This window comes from Cyrtonyx montezumae, unplaced genomic scaffold (genome assembly GCF_038088225.1).
Source record: "Cyrtonyx montezumae isolate F1298 unplaced genomic scaffold, pur_monq_1.0 scaffold_8, whole genome shotgun sequence".
NCBI classification, from domain to species: Eukaryota; Metazoa; Chordata; class Aves; order Galliformes; family Odontophoridae; genus Cyrtonyx; species Cyrtonyx montezumae.
This window is the reverse complement of record NW_027072089.1, coordinates 94,897,425-94,914,265: the sequence shown is the minus strand read 5'-3', so window position 1 is coordinate 94,914,265 and position 16,841 is coordinate 94,897,425. Positions and strand designations below refer to the sequence as shown.

At 45.0% G+C, this 16,841-nt stretch overlaps 1 protein-coding gene across 8 annotated transcripts in view; it reads left to right on the top strand.

The window, feature by feature from the left end:
- The first annotated feature begins 10,025 nt into the window (after positions 1-10,025).
- Positions 10,026-16,841, top strand: part of CDK13 (cyclin dependent kinase 13) — a 47,229-nt gene continuing 40,413 nt past the window's right edge. For 4 of the 8 annotated variants that reach the window (XM_065752709.1, XM_065752708.1, XM_065752705.1 and 1 more), the window contains exon 1: positions 10,028-11,726. In XM_065752709.1, the coding sequence (XP_065608781.1) occupies positions 10,519-11,726 (1,208 nt within the window). In that variant the 5' untranslated portion in view covers positions 10,028-10,518. Of the gene's footprint in view, positions 11,727-16,841 lie in introns of all 8 variants that reach the window. The other 4 variants (XM_065752706.1, XM_065752703.1, XM_065752701.1 and 1 more) reach the window with 2 other exon arrangements.

The following is a 16,841-nucleotide window of genomic DNA, read 5'->3' as shown; positions in this document are numbered from 1 at the left end:
GATTTCACTCCCAAATTAGCTTAAGGTGCTGCCATTGCCACCTTATGTGAAATACACTGTATTGTAAAACTGCAGGCCAAACAGATTCCTCAGTTTGTTACAAGCTATAAAGTTGGCTTCCATTGTGTACAAAGTTAATACTCAATTCTTAAGGTAACTCATTTTTTTCTCTATAGCTTTATGAACCCAAGAGACTTTCAGAACTACTGACAAGGGCTCAGTGGTCAGTTTGGTAGCTTCTGTAGCTGAACAATGGCAACATCCAACAATTTTCTTTGATTCTGAAAAAGCATCCTGGTGTGCAGGAAGTGCTCTCCCTTTCAGAGGGACATTAACATCAGTGTAGTGTGGAGAATAAACCTTCTGCAAGTTCCAATGGCCATCAATCGTAATGCACTGAAAAACGAGCAGTATCTGATCCTTTAATCTGCAGGAATGAAGTATTCTGACTGTGTGTGAAACAGACTTACTGCAAATCTTAGGTTCCTCTTGGGGACACTGAGCTTTGCCATGTTTATCTTCCACGGGCTAAGGAAGCATATAGTCTGTGCATGATTATAGCCTAATGCAAAAAGCAAAGCAGCAGAGGCAGCTAAAATTACATGACTGTATGCAATACGTTTAGCAGGATCTGAAGATAGGTCTGAACCCATAACAATAGAGGATTGAAGAGGGAAAGCTAATGGCCCACCTTAATTTCTCCTCTTACTGTCAGACACTTGGCTTTTCTATCCACGTGGACATGTAGACAGGTGCAAAAACTGTATTTCTTACCATACTCACTCTTAACTATTTTTGGTGATTTCTAACTTAAATGTGTACATTCTTAAGAGATGAATCATGAAAGAAAACTCTCCTTGCATAAATTTTTGGGAGCTCCAGCCTTTTACTAAAACTGAGTGGTAGGAAAGACACCGATGTTGTTAGTGTTGGAGTTCAAGCTAATCTTTGTTCTAAATACACTGACCAAACTGGAATATTTCCATCTGAAGTTTCTTTGTAAAAAATAATTAAAAAAAAGTGTTGAAATTCAAACTACCTGAGTTCTGCTCAGGGTAAGGCAGATGGTGAGGCTTCTGGTTTTCACGGGGATCTTACCAACTGCTGATACAATCCATTTAGGGAAAAACATTCAGAAGATTCAATTTTGATACTTCTTGCTGCGGTCTTTTTTTACCTTTTCTTTCTTCCATGTATAATGGAATAATACCAAAGCTTATGTAGTTGGAAAAAAATCATTTGCTTCCATCATTTGTAATCAGTGTTATTCTCAGTAATACTTACTGCCTATTAAGCACTCTGGTAGTTTAGTATATCTAGTATGCTTCTGATACTTATTTGTGCTTTTCTCTTGTCCATTGAAGACTTACAAGAGATTTTTTTTTTTGCATTGAAAAACTTGTAGACTTGTTGGGTAAAATGCTGCCAGACTAATATATTAGTCATTCCTTAAAAACAAACAAACAAACAAAAAAACAACAGGAAACACTCCACCTTGAAACAGTAATCCTCCTTTATCCGATAACTACCAAAATGCCTACTGAAATAGCCTGTAAAAAGAGCAGTAAAAAAACAATGCACCGTTTTTACTGTGGGCTGCTGTAGGTGTTGTGAGTGTCTGCAGGGCCTCGCGGTACGGCTGCCTGCCCTTAGATGCTAGTGACAGACGCGCACTGTACGTGGTGGGAGGGAAGCTTGGAGAACTAGGCTGCCCCTTGTGCTGTTAGGTGAGGACAAAGTGGATAAAAATGAAACTGTGCCACTGCTTCTGTTTTGCAGTGTTATTTCAATCTGCAAGGCAACAAGGATATTTTTCATCAACTTCCCAAAAGCCTCATAAATGTTAAGCATTCTTATGCCTGGCTGAGGTATCCGGATTGAGGGTGCTAGTGAGCACTCACAAACCCCTCCACGTGGTCCTACCCTGAGGATGGGTCCGCAGGGACAGCTGCACAGCTATCCTAATACTAGGATGCTACTAATAGTGTATACTTTCAGTATCTAAAGGGAATCTCTAAGAAAGAAGGGGGACAGACTCTATAGTAGAGTCTGTTGTGACAGGACAAGGGGAAACTGTTTCAAACTTAAATAAAAAGGGGAGGTTTAGGTTGGATGTTAGGAAGAAGTTGTTTATTATAAAGGTGGTGGATGCCACATCCTTGGAGGCATTCAAGATCAGGCTGGAGGGATCCCTGAATGACTGCTCTAGCAATAGGTGTCCTTGTTGATTGCAGGGGAGTTGGACTTGGATGGCCTTCAAATGATTATATGATTCCAGTTCCTGTCATTGCATTGGACAGAGGCCCATGTCATAGGCAGCTGCTGCAGTCACCTGAGCAATACCCAGACAGGACAATGCTGTTGGCTCCTGAAAGATTTCAGTTTGCTGATGTATCAGCAGGTAGAAGAAGCCATGTTTAGAACAAACTGTCTGCTATAAGTATTTCCTGAAAATAATTTATAATCCTCTAGTCACATGAGCATGCTTATGATGATGGAGTGCAGAAGAAAATGTAAGAATGTTTTTCAATACCTTGCATTACATTTTGATGTTAAGATCTTGATCCTTTTGTATGAAAAGTGAGATTAGAAACAAAAGTATTTAATCCTTTCGTAATGCAACCAGATTATCCCTCTTGCACTCAAAAATGCTTATCGTTGTTGGCTATGGTTATTTTTTTTTAAGCAAAATCAGAAAAGAATCAGCAAGAAGAAACCACGAGGCTAGGTGTTTACCACAAGGCTAGGTGCTTCCGCTGATTACCTTTGTTCTTCCTTCCCTTAGATGTTGCAGGTAGCAACTCCTGCAGCTAACACATGGCTCACACAAGTGTGCTACACCAGCCAGCCAGCGCTAGCCGTACTCTGGTGGAGGTTTCAAGTCAGGTGCTTTTATTTGAAGGTAGGAATTAATGATGTTCCTTCAGCTGACCAGTCTTTTCCCCCGCTATGTGTGTGGAAGTACAGTGCCAAGATCTCAAGTGGGAATGGCAGAGACCAGACCTGACCCTCCTGAAGCTGCGGCTGTTGGCTGATGGTCTTTCCAGGCAGCAACCCGAGTGCTGTGCTTGATTGCATTGGGTCATTGGGTAACACCACAAATTCTGCTGAAAGTTTTACATTTGCAGCCAGGTCACTCACATCAGAGCTGTGTGACCGTACAGAGGTGTTGTGGTAGCGCCAGGCAGCAGATCTCTCTGTCAGGGCTAAAATGAGGCAGCCTGAAGAAATGGGATGGAAAGTCAGATAACAGCAAAATACTATTCAGGAACATTAGGGAACTTGGAATAATGGATATGCTTGGAAATATTACAGCTTAATTTCCACAAAGTGACAGAAGACCTAAGAAGGACTGCATAACTTCTGTGACCTTGGTGTCCAGCTGATGGTTGGATCAGTCAAGTTCCCGCTGCTCACAGTGGGTACTGGCATCTCCCACCCTCACTGGGAGTAGTGTGCTTGCTTGATCTCACAACACTGGAGATAGAGACATGCATTTAATGGCTCTATTTAATGCCTTATTTATGCCTCTATTTAATACATGGCTCTTTGTTCATGATTAATGCAGTAAAAAAAAATGAAAGTTTTTGGGTTGCAGTTTGAGGTTCCTGATCATCTCTGAAATGAAACATTGTGAAATGAAACTCTGAAATGAACAGTGTCTGCAAAAGCACCCCAGGTTTCTAATTTCCGAAGTACTCTGTTGACCTCACCTTTAAAGGGTCCTGTGAGCTCGGATATCTTAAAAATAAAAAATTGGTTTTGGTCCTGAGAAAGAGCAGGCTGAAACTCTCATTGACTAGTGGAGAAAAAGCAGTGAGATAACCTACTGCACATAATACAGGATGTCTGCTGTAAAGCTAGAAACGTCTTCTTCCCCACCTTCATTTAGAAAGCCAAATGTTTAGCGCCTCTGAAAGTCATCTCCTACAACTTCTAATGCAGAAGTCTGTAGTCTGGTGTAGGATTATCACCTTTCCAGTAAGTTTCAAGTTGTTAAAAATGTTACTTTTCGTCCCTGAGATTGAGAGGGAGAACAATGTGAATGGTGTCTGTCTCCAGAGCTGAGGGCAATGAATCAGGCAATTCCTCCAAGAGTTCTTGAAGGATGAACAAAGGCCTTCTGCAGCACAAGTACTGCTATTAACTCAGACTCCAGACTTTGTCTTCTTTGCTACGTTGACCTCTAGGGAAACTCTTCCGCAAAAGCATTTGCATAGGAAATAGGATGGCTTCAGACTAGTCACTTCCCTTTTTGTTATGGGGCTTCACGTCTGATGTCAAATCTGAAGCTAGCCATCTCACGAAGTTGCAGGCTGCTCGCTGCTCCCTCTGCTGGTCCCAACTTGTTTGAGTGAATCGAGGTCTTGGTACTCTCGGGCAGGGCTCAGTCAGCAGAGAAAGCACATCCTGTGTTAAGAAATGACACGATGTTTCTGAATATTTGAACAGGATTCTGCATTCTGAGTCTAGGTGGAAAGGAGGGCAGCACACACTTTTCAGCCATACCATAACTGCTTCAGTGACAGATAAAGTTGGTATCAACCAGTTAAGTTCTAGCCTGATGGCTTTGTGAAGAATAGCTTGCTTTCCCAAAGTAGTTTGGTCCGAAGTGACTGTGCACGTGCCCCCCATTAGCATTTAATAAGTCTATTTCAGAAGAGACTTTTCATTTGCTGAAAAGCCAGAAAGCTCTGCTCAGTTTGTTGCTTGTTAGCAGTGGTGCCTGAAGAAAGGAAACAGAAGACTGAAAGCTTTGAAGGGATTCTGCTTGTTTTGAAATAACTGCTTTAAAGCAAAGAGAATAGATTTAGGGAGATCAACGTGCATATTTCTATCAGAAAATGATTCTATTAATCCATGAAAAGCCTTGGGATATCTTGCTTTTTGTTCTCCTCACGATCAGACTGGGAAAATGTGCTGACAGTTGTGGATCAGAAGCATTTTCCTTCTTGGTGCAAGAGGGTGAAAGTGAGACAGTGGTTCATGATCATTGTTCAAGAGCAGAGAAATGTTTCTTAACTTGCTTCAGGCTCCACTTCAGTTAATTCAGTCAGAAGAACTTCATCCCAGTGTGAAGTGCTAGGTATAGGACACTTACAAAAGCCAAAACCCCAACAGAAATTAACTAGCTCTGAAGACATACAGTGGAAGTACTTCTTGTTTTCCACCAAGTTCATGCTCATTACAGGCAGCCACAGACAAAACAAACAGACACTGAAATGCTGAATCTTGCTAGCTTTTCCACCGTGCATAGGGAGCTTTGAGTCACTGCACTTCAGTCACTAGACAATCTTAGGACAAAATGCAAGTAAAACTGCAGCCAGGAAATAGCAGAGCTATTAACAACTACAAAAAGATAGCACAGTTGGACCTCAGGTTACCTATTTAAAATGGGGAGAAGAAATGCATTTATTTCTTCAGGTAGTAAAAATAATATGTCTCCTAAGATTCCACACTAAACAAACAAAAACAAGCAACTCACCTGAGATGATAAACTGAATTCATGGCAGGTATTAGAGACACCACAAAAAAATAAATTTCACACTTGGCACTGTGCTGTCAGTGTCTTCAATCCTTCTGAAGAGTTTCATTTTCTGAATTCCTTTCAGAAATGCTTTATGTCGGGAATATATAGATTTCTATACATTTTCTTTGTTAAGCCCTGAGCCTCCACTGCCTGCTGGCTGAGAGCTGCTGACACTGACATGACCACTGTTGGTAAATCATTCTGTAATCTAGCATAGCTAATTTCAAGGCAGAGTAAACTTGCTGTCATCAGGAACTTAGCTTCTTGTTAAGAAGCTTCTGTGAAAAGTCATGAGGCACGTTCCATATGCAAAAACACCAGCTCACTACTGCTAACCACACAACTCTTCCAAAGAATACATTCACGCTCCAGAAATGCTGTCAAACGCTTGGGAGTAAATTGGAAATTGAAGCCTACATTGAATTCTCCAGAGCTGTCCTACGTAGTTATTCACACTCTCCCCTCCTGGCTCTGTGATGTATGGTTGCTGGTCCTCTGCGCTTTGTTTTTGTTTCCTTTAATGTGCCACCAGCCCGATGGGGTATTTGGTTATGTGCTCGGGGTTGAGCCACAACATGCACTGGATAACCTCTTCATAGTGGTTAGATATTCATGTATGCTGTCAGCAAGAATAAATACAGGCAGAGCTACCAGCGACCTCCAGGTTATTACTTTCAAACTAAATCTGGAAGTAATCCAATTACAACGGTGGGGAAGAGACAAAGTATGCTGCTGCTGACCCCTAAATTGCACAGAGTTTTGATAATGCAAAGTGTCTTCATAAATAAACAGTTTAACTAAATAGAAATGCAGTGTTGTCCAGGTAACAAAAGTCTTTCTTAGGCAGTAATGTTCTCTCCTGAAATGGTATGTGTCAGCTATTTCCATCACCATCCTATGGGACATTGTTACAGAAAAGAAAAATAAATGAGGTATTCTCCACAAGAGAGAGTAATATTAATATCAGTAATATTAAACATTACAAACATTTAGCATGCATTATTATAGGAGATGCAATTATTCTGACTGAATCTTTTAATGCCTTCTGTGGCCATTATCTGCAGTCATGGCTGAAGCTGGTCTAAAAGCCACCGAAAAACAGGCAACGTGCAATGTGTCCTGACCCTGGGGTATGGGTTCACCTTTGTAGTGTCTCTGCTGGTCTACACACTCTTTTAGGAGGGAATCTACCTGCTACCCATGAGAAACATTCACTTGCAGTGTGATGGCTGGATGGATCTGTGTGTATTTTGGATGTTTTGTATGTTTTCTAAATTGAAGCAAGCATAAACAGCAGCCCTATCCATTAGTAGCTCTAACTACAATTCAAGGTGCTGGCTGAGCCTTAAGAAGTCCAGATAAATAAACCAGTGCAAAAACAGTCTCTGATCAACACAGCTGTTCTGAAAGCACTGAGAATGAGAAAGGAAAATGAAAGACTGTGAAAAATTTAAGAACTGCTTCTCTCTGAATGTGATTACATTTCTTTATCAGCAAGATAGAAAAGTTGGATTTCTAAAACCAGGACCTAAGGGGTTCATCGTATGAGAAGGATGAATGCTCCTCTCATGACAAAGCTACAGCCTCTAGGAAGGAGCAGATATGTGGAATCCATGAACACTGACCTCCCAGAGTGATGCAGAGCCCATTGGAGGTGGATCCTCCTCCACATGTCCAACAAGCAATGGTAGTGGATCTATCTCCATCAGGGCTGAGTGGTCACCACACCATTGGTGTCAGGTACAGAGACTTCTCCCCAGCCATTAAAGGGGCACTGGGGTCTGTCCGCCTCTCCCAGACAGCTCATGTCAGCCAGTGAACATCCTATGATCTTACCACGTGCGCAACAGACCAACTGCAGGGCCAACCCATGGGTTCACACATAGCACTCATTTCCTGCAATTCTTCTATTGATGGTCAAGGCTTGTACAGGCCCTGCTTTCCCATTTCCCGCTCTCGTCCCTCCCAAAGAGTTGGTATCAACTCTACTCTGAGGAAGAGGGGAACACAGGGATGAGCCTGACTGATGGGACCCTACGCATGGAATGGAAAGGAAGCTGGAGACTCAACAGGTGCCTGTTCTATTTGGCAAGATAAAAGACATTGGAAAGCCATTCCTAGGAAAGACCTCAGCCTTCCTGGATCTTCCAAGTAGTATCAAAGGAGTTATAGAGGCACCTTTTCCTTTGGATAAGGGGAAGGACAGGAAGAAATAAGCAGAGTGAAGAAGTGTGTGAAAAGAAGGCACTATCATTCTGCCACTTCAAATAGCAGCTATCACCCACACTCAGCAGAAAACGATGTCCTCTGCACCCCTGTGTCCTCTCCAGTCACAGGAACCAATACAGTTACCCAGTCAGAACTTCCTGGAGAACATGCGGCCATCCAGGCCTCAGGCTTCAGGGTGTGCCCAAGCTTTCTGTGTCTGCTCCACTTGCACGCATTTAAGTCTTTGAAGCCCAATGGGATAAATTTCAGGTTAATCAAAGTGCTGGCTGATGTCATTGTGAGAAGTCTCGATTATTTTTCAACATTCTTGGGAATCTGAAGGAGTCCTAGTTTACTGGAAGCCAGCAAATATTATCCAGTTTTTTTCAGAAGGGTAAAAAAGTAGACCCTGCTAATCACAGGCCTGTCAGTTTCCACTTGGTGACAGGCAAGACTATGGGTAAGATTATCTGGGAATTATTTAAAAACACCTGAAAGACAATATAGTCAGTGGTCACAGCTAACACAGTTGCATGAGACGAAAGTCCGGTTTAACCACATTAACGTTCTGGTCTGGACAACCACCAACTGCATGAAAATTAAAAACACCATTTTCTAGATTTTGCCTCTAGAACAAGGCAACCAACCCATAGAGAATGGGGTAAAAAGAGGCAGGAGAGCAGCTCAGGGATCTGGGGGTTCTGGATGGCAGCAAGTTGAACCTGAGACAGCAGCATGCCCTGGCAGCCCAAAGGGCCAACCGTACCTGGGGTAGTGCATCAGGCCCACACTGCCAGCCCAGCCAGGGAAGGGGCTGTCCCGCTGTGCCCTGTGCTGTGCAGCTTCACCTTGAGAACTGTGAGCAGAAAAGGGCACGGCAGTAAAAGGACATAAAACATCCAAATGAGGGATACAAAGAAACACATTGCAAATTAGTTTCACATAATTTGCAACTGTTCAATTCTTGCGTAATCTCTTAATACTGGTAATAAGTTATTCAAGTTGCTCTGTGGAGCAAAGCGGTGACAGGGTAATTGCTTGCATGAGATTCTCTGCAGTACACAGACTTTTGATGTAAACCAAAGGATATAGAGATGATAATCCTAAATCTGCTCTATGCTTCTTGTTCTTAAGCGATCAGGCTGAGGAAACACCTGGCCTAAATTGCTTTTGTAATACCATGCAGAAGGAGTTTCATTTGCTTAGGCATAAGGCAGGTAGCTGGACTGTCCTCAAAGGGCAGGCACTGCATGGCTACTTGCTTGCCTTGTGGCTGAGTAGAAGAAAATAGATTTGCTTCCAAATGGAACTAATATGTGTAATAATCATCTATGAAAATTTTCAGTTGGGACAATTGATTCAGCTAGGTAGTAGAGAGCTCAGAGCTGCTCCTTAGTAGTTGTGGCCCAAGTCTTTGTATACATTCAGAACTGAAAAAAAATCATTTTCTAATACAATTCTCTAATCAACAATTTCAATAACTCTCCTCTGCTGAGCTCCAGCTCCTCCTAAGTGAACTCTTAGTCTTTCAGAATAGACACATGCACAGAACCAACTCATTTATAACTTATCTTCTAAAAACATTTTAAACCACAGCTGTTTTCATGTCTAAGAAATAAATCCACCACAAAGCTGCTGTCCACCACAGCATCTTGCTTTAAAGTTTTCCAGAACGCTAGTTCTTGGAGCTTTACAGTGATCTTTTTAGGTTTTCATGCTTTTAATTCAACTTCCGAGGATTGTAGCACCGCCAACTGAGGGAAGGACAGGAATATGTGTTCCTCAGATACTGTATGTGCCACTGAATCATACCATGGCTTCATACACGCAGACTTAGTGTGCTCCCCTGCTCATACACACGAACTGAATGGAGCAGGTGCGGGCCACAGGAAACCACGAGGCTGACACCAGCAGTAAGATTTTTAAGTTTTCCAGTTGTATCTATTTTCCCTTTGAGCAACGACCCCGCCTTGAGAAACAGCACTGCGCTGAAACTGATACGACCCGCACCTCTCACACCCGCTGCCCCCTCAGCTCTCGCGAGAAGAACTCGGCGAGAGCGCGGCAGTAGGAGGGACGAGAGCTCGCGAGAGCTGGCCGGGGTGGAGAGGGAGAGGGGAAGGAAGGTCTCGCGAGAGCGGGGCGGTGCGCCCGGCTCTGGGCATGCGGGCGCGGAGGGCATCCTGACGCGCGATTGGCGGGGCGCGGCTTCCCCTCGTCGCCGGCCTCGCGCATGCGCCGCGCTCCGCCGGGCCGTGTCCCCGGTGCGTGTGTATGCGTGTGTCAGCCGCGGGCAGCGCTCCCGGCCGGCGGCCGCACGGCACCAGGCGCCTGGGACCCTCCGCGCAGGGTAAGCGGGCTCGGGGCCGGCGCAGGGCCGCGTGCCACTCCGGACGCCCCGTCGGAAGGCGGCCCGGCTCGGCCTGACCCCGCCGCCCGGCCGGGGAGCGGGTGCGGGAGGAGGAGGAGGAGGAGGAGGAGGAGGAAGAGGCGGCGGCCCGCGGGTGGCCTAACCCCGCGCAGCGCGGCCCGGGATGGAGTGAGGCGGACGAGGCCTCCCAGGAGACACTTCCGCGTTGCGGGAGGCCCCCGCCGCTCTGCCGGCCTGCTCCCGGCTCGGCCCCGGGCTCCCATGTGAGACGGGCGGGCGGCAGCAGCGCGCTAGCGAGGCTCAGCGGGCAGCCCGGGGCGGGCGCGGCGCCGCGTCTCCATGGCGCCCTGAAGGCGGCGGCGGCGGAGTCCCTAGGCCGCGTCCTCGTCCTCGGCCGTGAGTGATCTCGATGCCGAGCACCTCGGAGGCGGCGGCCGGCGGGAGCGGGGGAAGCCGGGGCTGGGGGAGCGGCGGCGCGGCGGCGGAGGCGGCGGCCGACAAGAAGCGGCTGCATCACCGGAGACGGAAGCGCTTCGCGGCCCAGCCGCAGCCTCCCCCCCCGCCGCCGGCCCCGCACCCTCTGCTCTTCCCCCTCCTGCAGCCGCCCCTCCTGCAGCCGCCGCTCCTGCAGCCGCCGCTGCCGCCGCAGTCCCTGCTCTTCCTGGCGGCCACCGGCGCCTCCTCCTGCTGTGGGGACGGGGGGGAGCGGAAGCGGCCGCGGGGCAAGCGGCGCTCGGGCTCCCGGCACAAACGACGGCGGGGCCGCGGGGGCGGCGGTGGTGGCGGCGGGACCCAGGAGGCGGAGAAACGGCGCGGTAGCGGGGGGCTGAGCACGCTGGTGGAGGAGTACGACGACGTGAGTTCCCAGTCTGAGGGGCTGGTGGGCGGCGGCGCGGCCGGCGGCGGCGCGGGCAGCGGCGCGGGGAGCCCGGCCTCATCCCCGGGCGGCGGCGGCGGGAGTCAGCGGCAGCGGGGCGAGGCAGAGAGGAGCGGGCGATCTCGTCGGGAGCACCGCAGCGGCAGCGGTCGCTCCAAGGAGCGGCACCGGGAGCACCGGCGGCGGGGGGAGGAGAAGGCGCAGCAGGAGGGGGCGGCGGCGGGCCGCGGGGGGAGCGAGGCCGCCTCGTCCTCCTCTAAGTCCCGCAGCCGACACAACCACGCCGGAGGCCAGGACCGGGAGGGACTCAAGAGCGGCGGCGGCAGCGGCAGCGACGGCCGCAGGAAAGGCTCCCTCTCCTCGCCTGGCAGCGGCAGGAAAGAGCGGGAGAGCAAAGCACACCGCAGCCGGACTAAAGCGGCCAAAGAGCCGCCGTCGGCTTACAAGGACCCGCCAAAGGCCTACCGCGACGACAAGCCCGAGCCCAAGGCTTACCGGCGTCAACGTTCATCTCCCAGCCCCGGCAGGGACGACAGCCCCCCGCTGCATCGCTCCTCACAGAGCCTGCGGAGCCGCAAGTCGCTGAGCCCCGTGGGCGGCCGCTCGCCCCTCAGCCCCTATAGCCGCCGTCGCTCCCCCAGCTACAGCCGACACAGCTCCTACGAGCGCGGCGGAGATGTGTCACCCAGCCCCTACAGCAGTTGGCGGCGGTCGCGGAGCCCCTACAGCCCCGTTATCCGGTGAGTGTGGGCCGCGGGAGTCGGGTGGAGGGAGGGAGGGCTATGGGTGGAGGAGAGGGGCCTGGACTGGGCTTGTCAGCAGGTGTCTGGTGAGAACAGCCCTGCCGCTGTCCCTCCTGCTGTTCCCAGGCTGTGGGAAAAGGGGAAGTGGAGATCCTTCTGCCCGGACCTGGGGAAAAAGGAGACACAGGCAGTGCTTCCCTACTGCATCTATTTTATGTTTTGTAGAGGCCACGTATTTGGCGAGAGTGCTTTCTATATACCAAGGGCTCTGCCCTTTTTCTATTGAGAATGACAGTAGAAGTGCTTGTCAGAGAACAAGTTTTCTGAAGGTCTGGTTTGGGGTTTTAAATCTTAAGAAATATGGGTTTCCTACGATACATCCTTGTGTGTTTCTCTTCCACGACACAGGTTATATCAAGTTGACACCAGCATATTCTTACTAATCTAAAAAGAAACCAAGCTGGTGGGCAATTCCTATTACTAGTGTTTCTTGATAGTTACTTTTTTTTGGGGGGGGGGTTATACACAGATTTAGATTTTGGTTCATTTTCCTAGTGAACCAATGTCAAAGCTTGCTGAATCGTAGATAAACTCATTTCGCATTGTGTTATTCAGTGTGGGCTTGGGAATCAACCTCTTTGTGCAAACTGAGATTGTAAAGGTCAGTGTTGCTGTGACTCCCTGCATTTTATGTAGGAAAGAAATGTGTCCTGTACCTTCACAATCATATGCAAACAGCATCACAACATTAAAGCATTTCAGAATAACTTTACTTCAAATTCCCAGTAGTATTATTTTTTTAGTTAGCACGTACTTATCACTGAAGACTTGTCTTTCTCATATTAGAATCATACTATTGCCATGTTGTCTATAAGTTTATTTAAATTTACATCTTGACTTAGTTTTCAAATGTCTCAAGTGATATGCTGGCAAGAATTTTGTTTACCGTGTTACCTGGAAGGTTGTCTGAGAACAGCTCTCTCATGTTTCTAACAAGCACCTTGTGTCAGCTACTATTGAGGTATCCAGTAAAGATGCTGAAGCCTTTCCCATGTTTGATGGCTTTTGGTAGGGCATCATGTCTGGGCTGTGTGTCAAATGATGTTTAAAGAGTGAAGTAACTGCACTGTACCCTGCTGTGTTCAGATGGGCAGAACAAAAGTGCCTTTGGAAATTAAAAAAGCTAAAAAACAATCATTTTAAGGTACATGGAAAAGTTTTGTAAACAATAGAGTGTTTCAGGCAGAAAGCACTAAGAAAAAGAGCACTTTGTTGTTCTGTGAGAGCCTGTTCCAAGTTGTTAAGGATTCTTTTTCAGGATAATTATTTGTGTAATACAATAGCAGAAACATTTCTGGGATATCTTTATTTAAACATTCTAGGAAACACTGTAGTCTATACTGATATCTTGGAATAAGAAGCTAATGATGACAAAGCTGTGCACAGTTGGTTTGTGCTTGTTGAGCACCCATATTAGGCAGATTAATAGTCGGGTTTGTTTGGGACCTTGCCTTGTGTGCTGGCTGATAGTAGAAGGTACAGGAGGTCTTGTAGGATACACTTACAGAGCAGACATATATAGGAGTGTTTTGTTTACTTGGTTTTGTTGGTGGTGGGCCTATGGTTTGAAGGGTGAGAGTTTGTTTTCTGACTTTCGTGTTGTCTTTCTTCTAAGTGTGTAAATCTTCCTTGAGTTGCAGATCTGTTTCCAGGAGTTAGCTTTGTGACTTCACTCCTTCCTTCCTCCAGTTAAACTTTTAATTTGTATTTGAAGGGTGAGAGTTTGTTTTCTGACTTTCGTGTTGTCTTTCTTCTAAGTGTGTAAATCTTCCTTGAGTTGCAGATCTGTTTCCAGGAGTTAGCTTTGTGACTTCACTCCTTCCTTCCTCCAGTTAAACTTTTAATTTGTCTTTATCTGCACACAGATAAGTTGTTTTGTTAACTACTGCACATTTCAACTTTACTTGGGGTTGGCTGGAATGGCTGAGTGGAAGAAGAGGTTTTTCTGTGTAGAAGATGAAGTGGTATTCATTAAAAAAAAGGCATTTTCACAGAAAAAGAAGGAAACCAGTAGTATGAAGATAATCTTTGTTGTCTGTAATATTTGCCTGTAGTGAAGATATGTGAGTTGGTGTTCCTTTGCTTTTTATTGTGCACTCTGGTTGTCAGGGAAGATGTAAGACAGCTGTATCGCTGTGTTAGCCATTCAGAGCTGTCATTATTGTTTTTGTTCCTTGACTATGGTGTTGCACTCCAAGTGCTGAAAACTGTTGCTTTGTTGTTTAGATAATGATATAGCACCCTAAGACTGGATAGAACGTAATGATTTTGTAATGGCAGCAGCTACTTAGAGCACGTCTTCTTCATCCAGGTGATTTAAAAACATAATTCTGAGTTTGCATCTCTCAATAAGGGTGTCAGGACAGTAACAACTTTGTATGTTCCTAGGCATTCCAGACTGTGAGTCTTTTTGCTCTGTTCAGTCTGTATTTCATATATGAATCTTTAGCAGTGTTCTGTTTCTTACATAGTTATTTTAGGATGTAGAAGATAAGAATGAAGTGATTCTAGCAAGCTTGGACAACTTGTGTCTGGCGTCCTGATTGGTTTTTTTTCATCTTCATCTGAGCTGCTTAGGGGAGAAAGTTCTGGTAAACACTAGAAAAGAAACAAGCGAAGTCAGCTTCACTTGTGAATTCCTGGTTTCCTCAAGCAGCAGTAACAGCATAATTATGAGAGTTCTGAATTGCAGAAGTCACTGTCTAGTATCTTTCAGTGTTGCTGCCTGGAGATTGCTTCTGTTCAGAAACAAAGACAGAAATATGTTTCGTGCTCAGAAAATTGTTTCAATGGTAGACTAATTGCTTTTGCCATTATAATTGCAGTAAACATTTGTTTTGTGCAAACTGATTGCTTGAGCTATTTTCACTTGCTGGGTAAAACTTTTTCACTTGCTGTTTGTGGATTTGTGTTATGTTCTCTTTTGTACCGTAACATGCACTTTTTCTTAAGTAGCTCATGCACACTTGATAGTGGGAATTCTTCCACGTTACTAAAAGCATGTGGAAGTTATTTCTCTATTGATAAATGGAACCTAACATTATATATCTCAGAAAAAAAGTAATAAATGAAAAGCAGCAGCCAAAATCAAACAGCAAAAAAAAAAGCCACCGCAACTGACAAAATAAGGAGACTCTTTTTGGAATGAAGTTGTAAGGAGTTTTTCATAATTTTAGTCAGATCATATGCTATGCGATCACACGTTTAATTTGGTTAGCTGTATATATGAGTAATTACATTTTTCCAACTTTGGATACACCTACCCATCTGTCTGGATGCAAGTAAGTAGGTGGGGCACTACTAGCATAGTAATATGGCATGGTGTGTGAATATTGCTTATAGGAAAGGAAAAATACACAGTTTGTTTTCCTGCTTGTACTCTGGAGCCATCCTTTTTTTTTTTGCTGTAGGTGGTATAGCACTGAGGCTCTGTGAAATATGGATCACTTCTGTGCAAAACTGCATCAAGCAGAGGGAAAATGGTAAAATGTTCATTGAGTGAGTAAATGCCTGCTTCATGCGGGATCTGTGGTTTCATACACCATGTAAAAAAAGCTTTGCTACTGGTGATCTTGATGATTTTGGACTTAAAGCAGTCGGAGGGATTTTCAGATGTTTTTCCCTCTTGTTTGGGGAAAGATTTTCTATGTAAAACTCTTTTATCTGGTTTAGTAAAACTGTAGTTTGCAAAAATTTTGAAATGAAGCTGTGTATTTTCAGTGTTGGAATAGCTGTTTCTTCCAGTGTTTCTTGAGACTCTCACTGTAGTCTAATTCTTGTTACTTGGCCTTGGATTTGATCTTTTGCTGATGTGCAAAAGATTATTTGCTGATTTCCTTTTACACCTTGATGACGTGCCTTTCACTTTCCTTCTTTGTTGATCTCTATTTTTTTTCTTTATTGTGGGAATGGTCTTCATTTGAAAAATGAATCTTGTAATGTGTTTATAGCATAGAATTTGAGTTGGTGTTGTTTTCTGCTGATTGATTTCTTTGTATGCAGAGTTTTCATCTGAGACCACAGGGCTATGGAGCAGATTTAAGAACAAAACGTGTTCAGAATTTTTCGGTGTTTTTATGCTGTATGTGTTGGAGAGCCTTTTAAAGATTTCTGGTTTGAAATGGTCAAGCAAGTTACACAGTCTTCATGTGCCAAGCTGAATAGGTTGTTGGTTGCAGAGCCACTTGGAATATAAGCCTGAACTAAGAGCTTGAGAAAACAAAAAGAGTTCGGAAGATATTAAGGGAGAACACCAATACTGTTTGGATTTATAGAAATGAATTGTATGTTTGCCTGCTGGTGAAACATGAAATAGCTATCCTACAAGCTGTAATATTTTGTCAAGATGGTTTATGTTACTGAATGATTATAAATGTCTTGAAAGATGTGTGGTGAAGCCGATTAAATTTAGGTCTCCCCTCTCAAATACACTGCGACCTTACCATGAACTGGAAGATGGCAGTGCCTGCTCATTAATGCAGCTCACTGGTTGTTAGTGATAGATGTGGTCTATGTTGGGTGTTTAAACCCCCTTTGGTTCTATTTACTTTCTCAGTATTCCGCTCTTTATCTTGGTGAATCCCTTTGTGTCCTATCTTGTCTAAAAGTAAGCAAACATAGGACAAGAATGTCATTGTTTCACTATATAGAACCTGTCATGTTTTGAGTATAATGTTTGTGCTTCGGTAACACGTAGCTGGCTGCTGGCATGTTGCATGTTGTTCACAAAGCAGTTAAGAAAAGAGGTTTTCAAATTTACAAACAGGAGAAGATAACAAATCAGAACAGTCATGTGTTAATAAATTATTATTATTTTTAATAGATATGTGAAAGTGGAAAAGGGAACAGAGAAGCACATAAAGTAGCAGTATGATCTGAAAAAAAACATTCAAGCTAAGTGAGAGCGAGTTCCTGGAAATCTGACTTGTGTAAACATCATTATTTTTCCTCCAGCTTTACTTTCAAATATCAGGATAGTATGATGTAGCTCTTGAAGTTTCCAGTTACTAGTTGGAATTGTATCATTGTGTGTCACTTGCATTGCATCAGTAG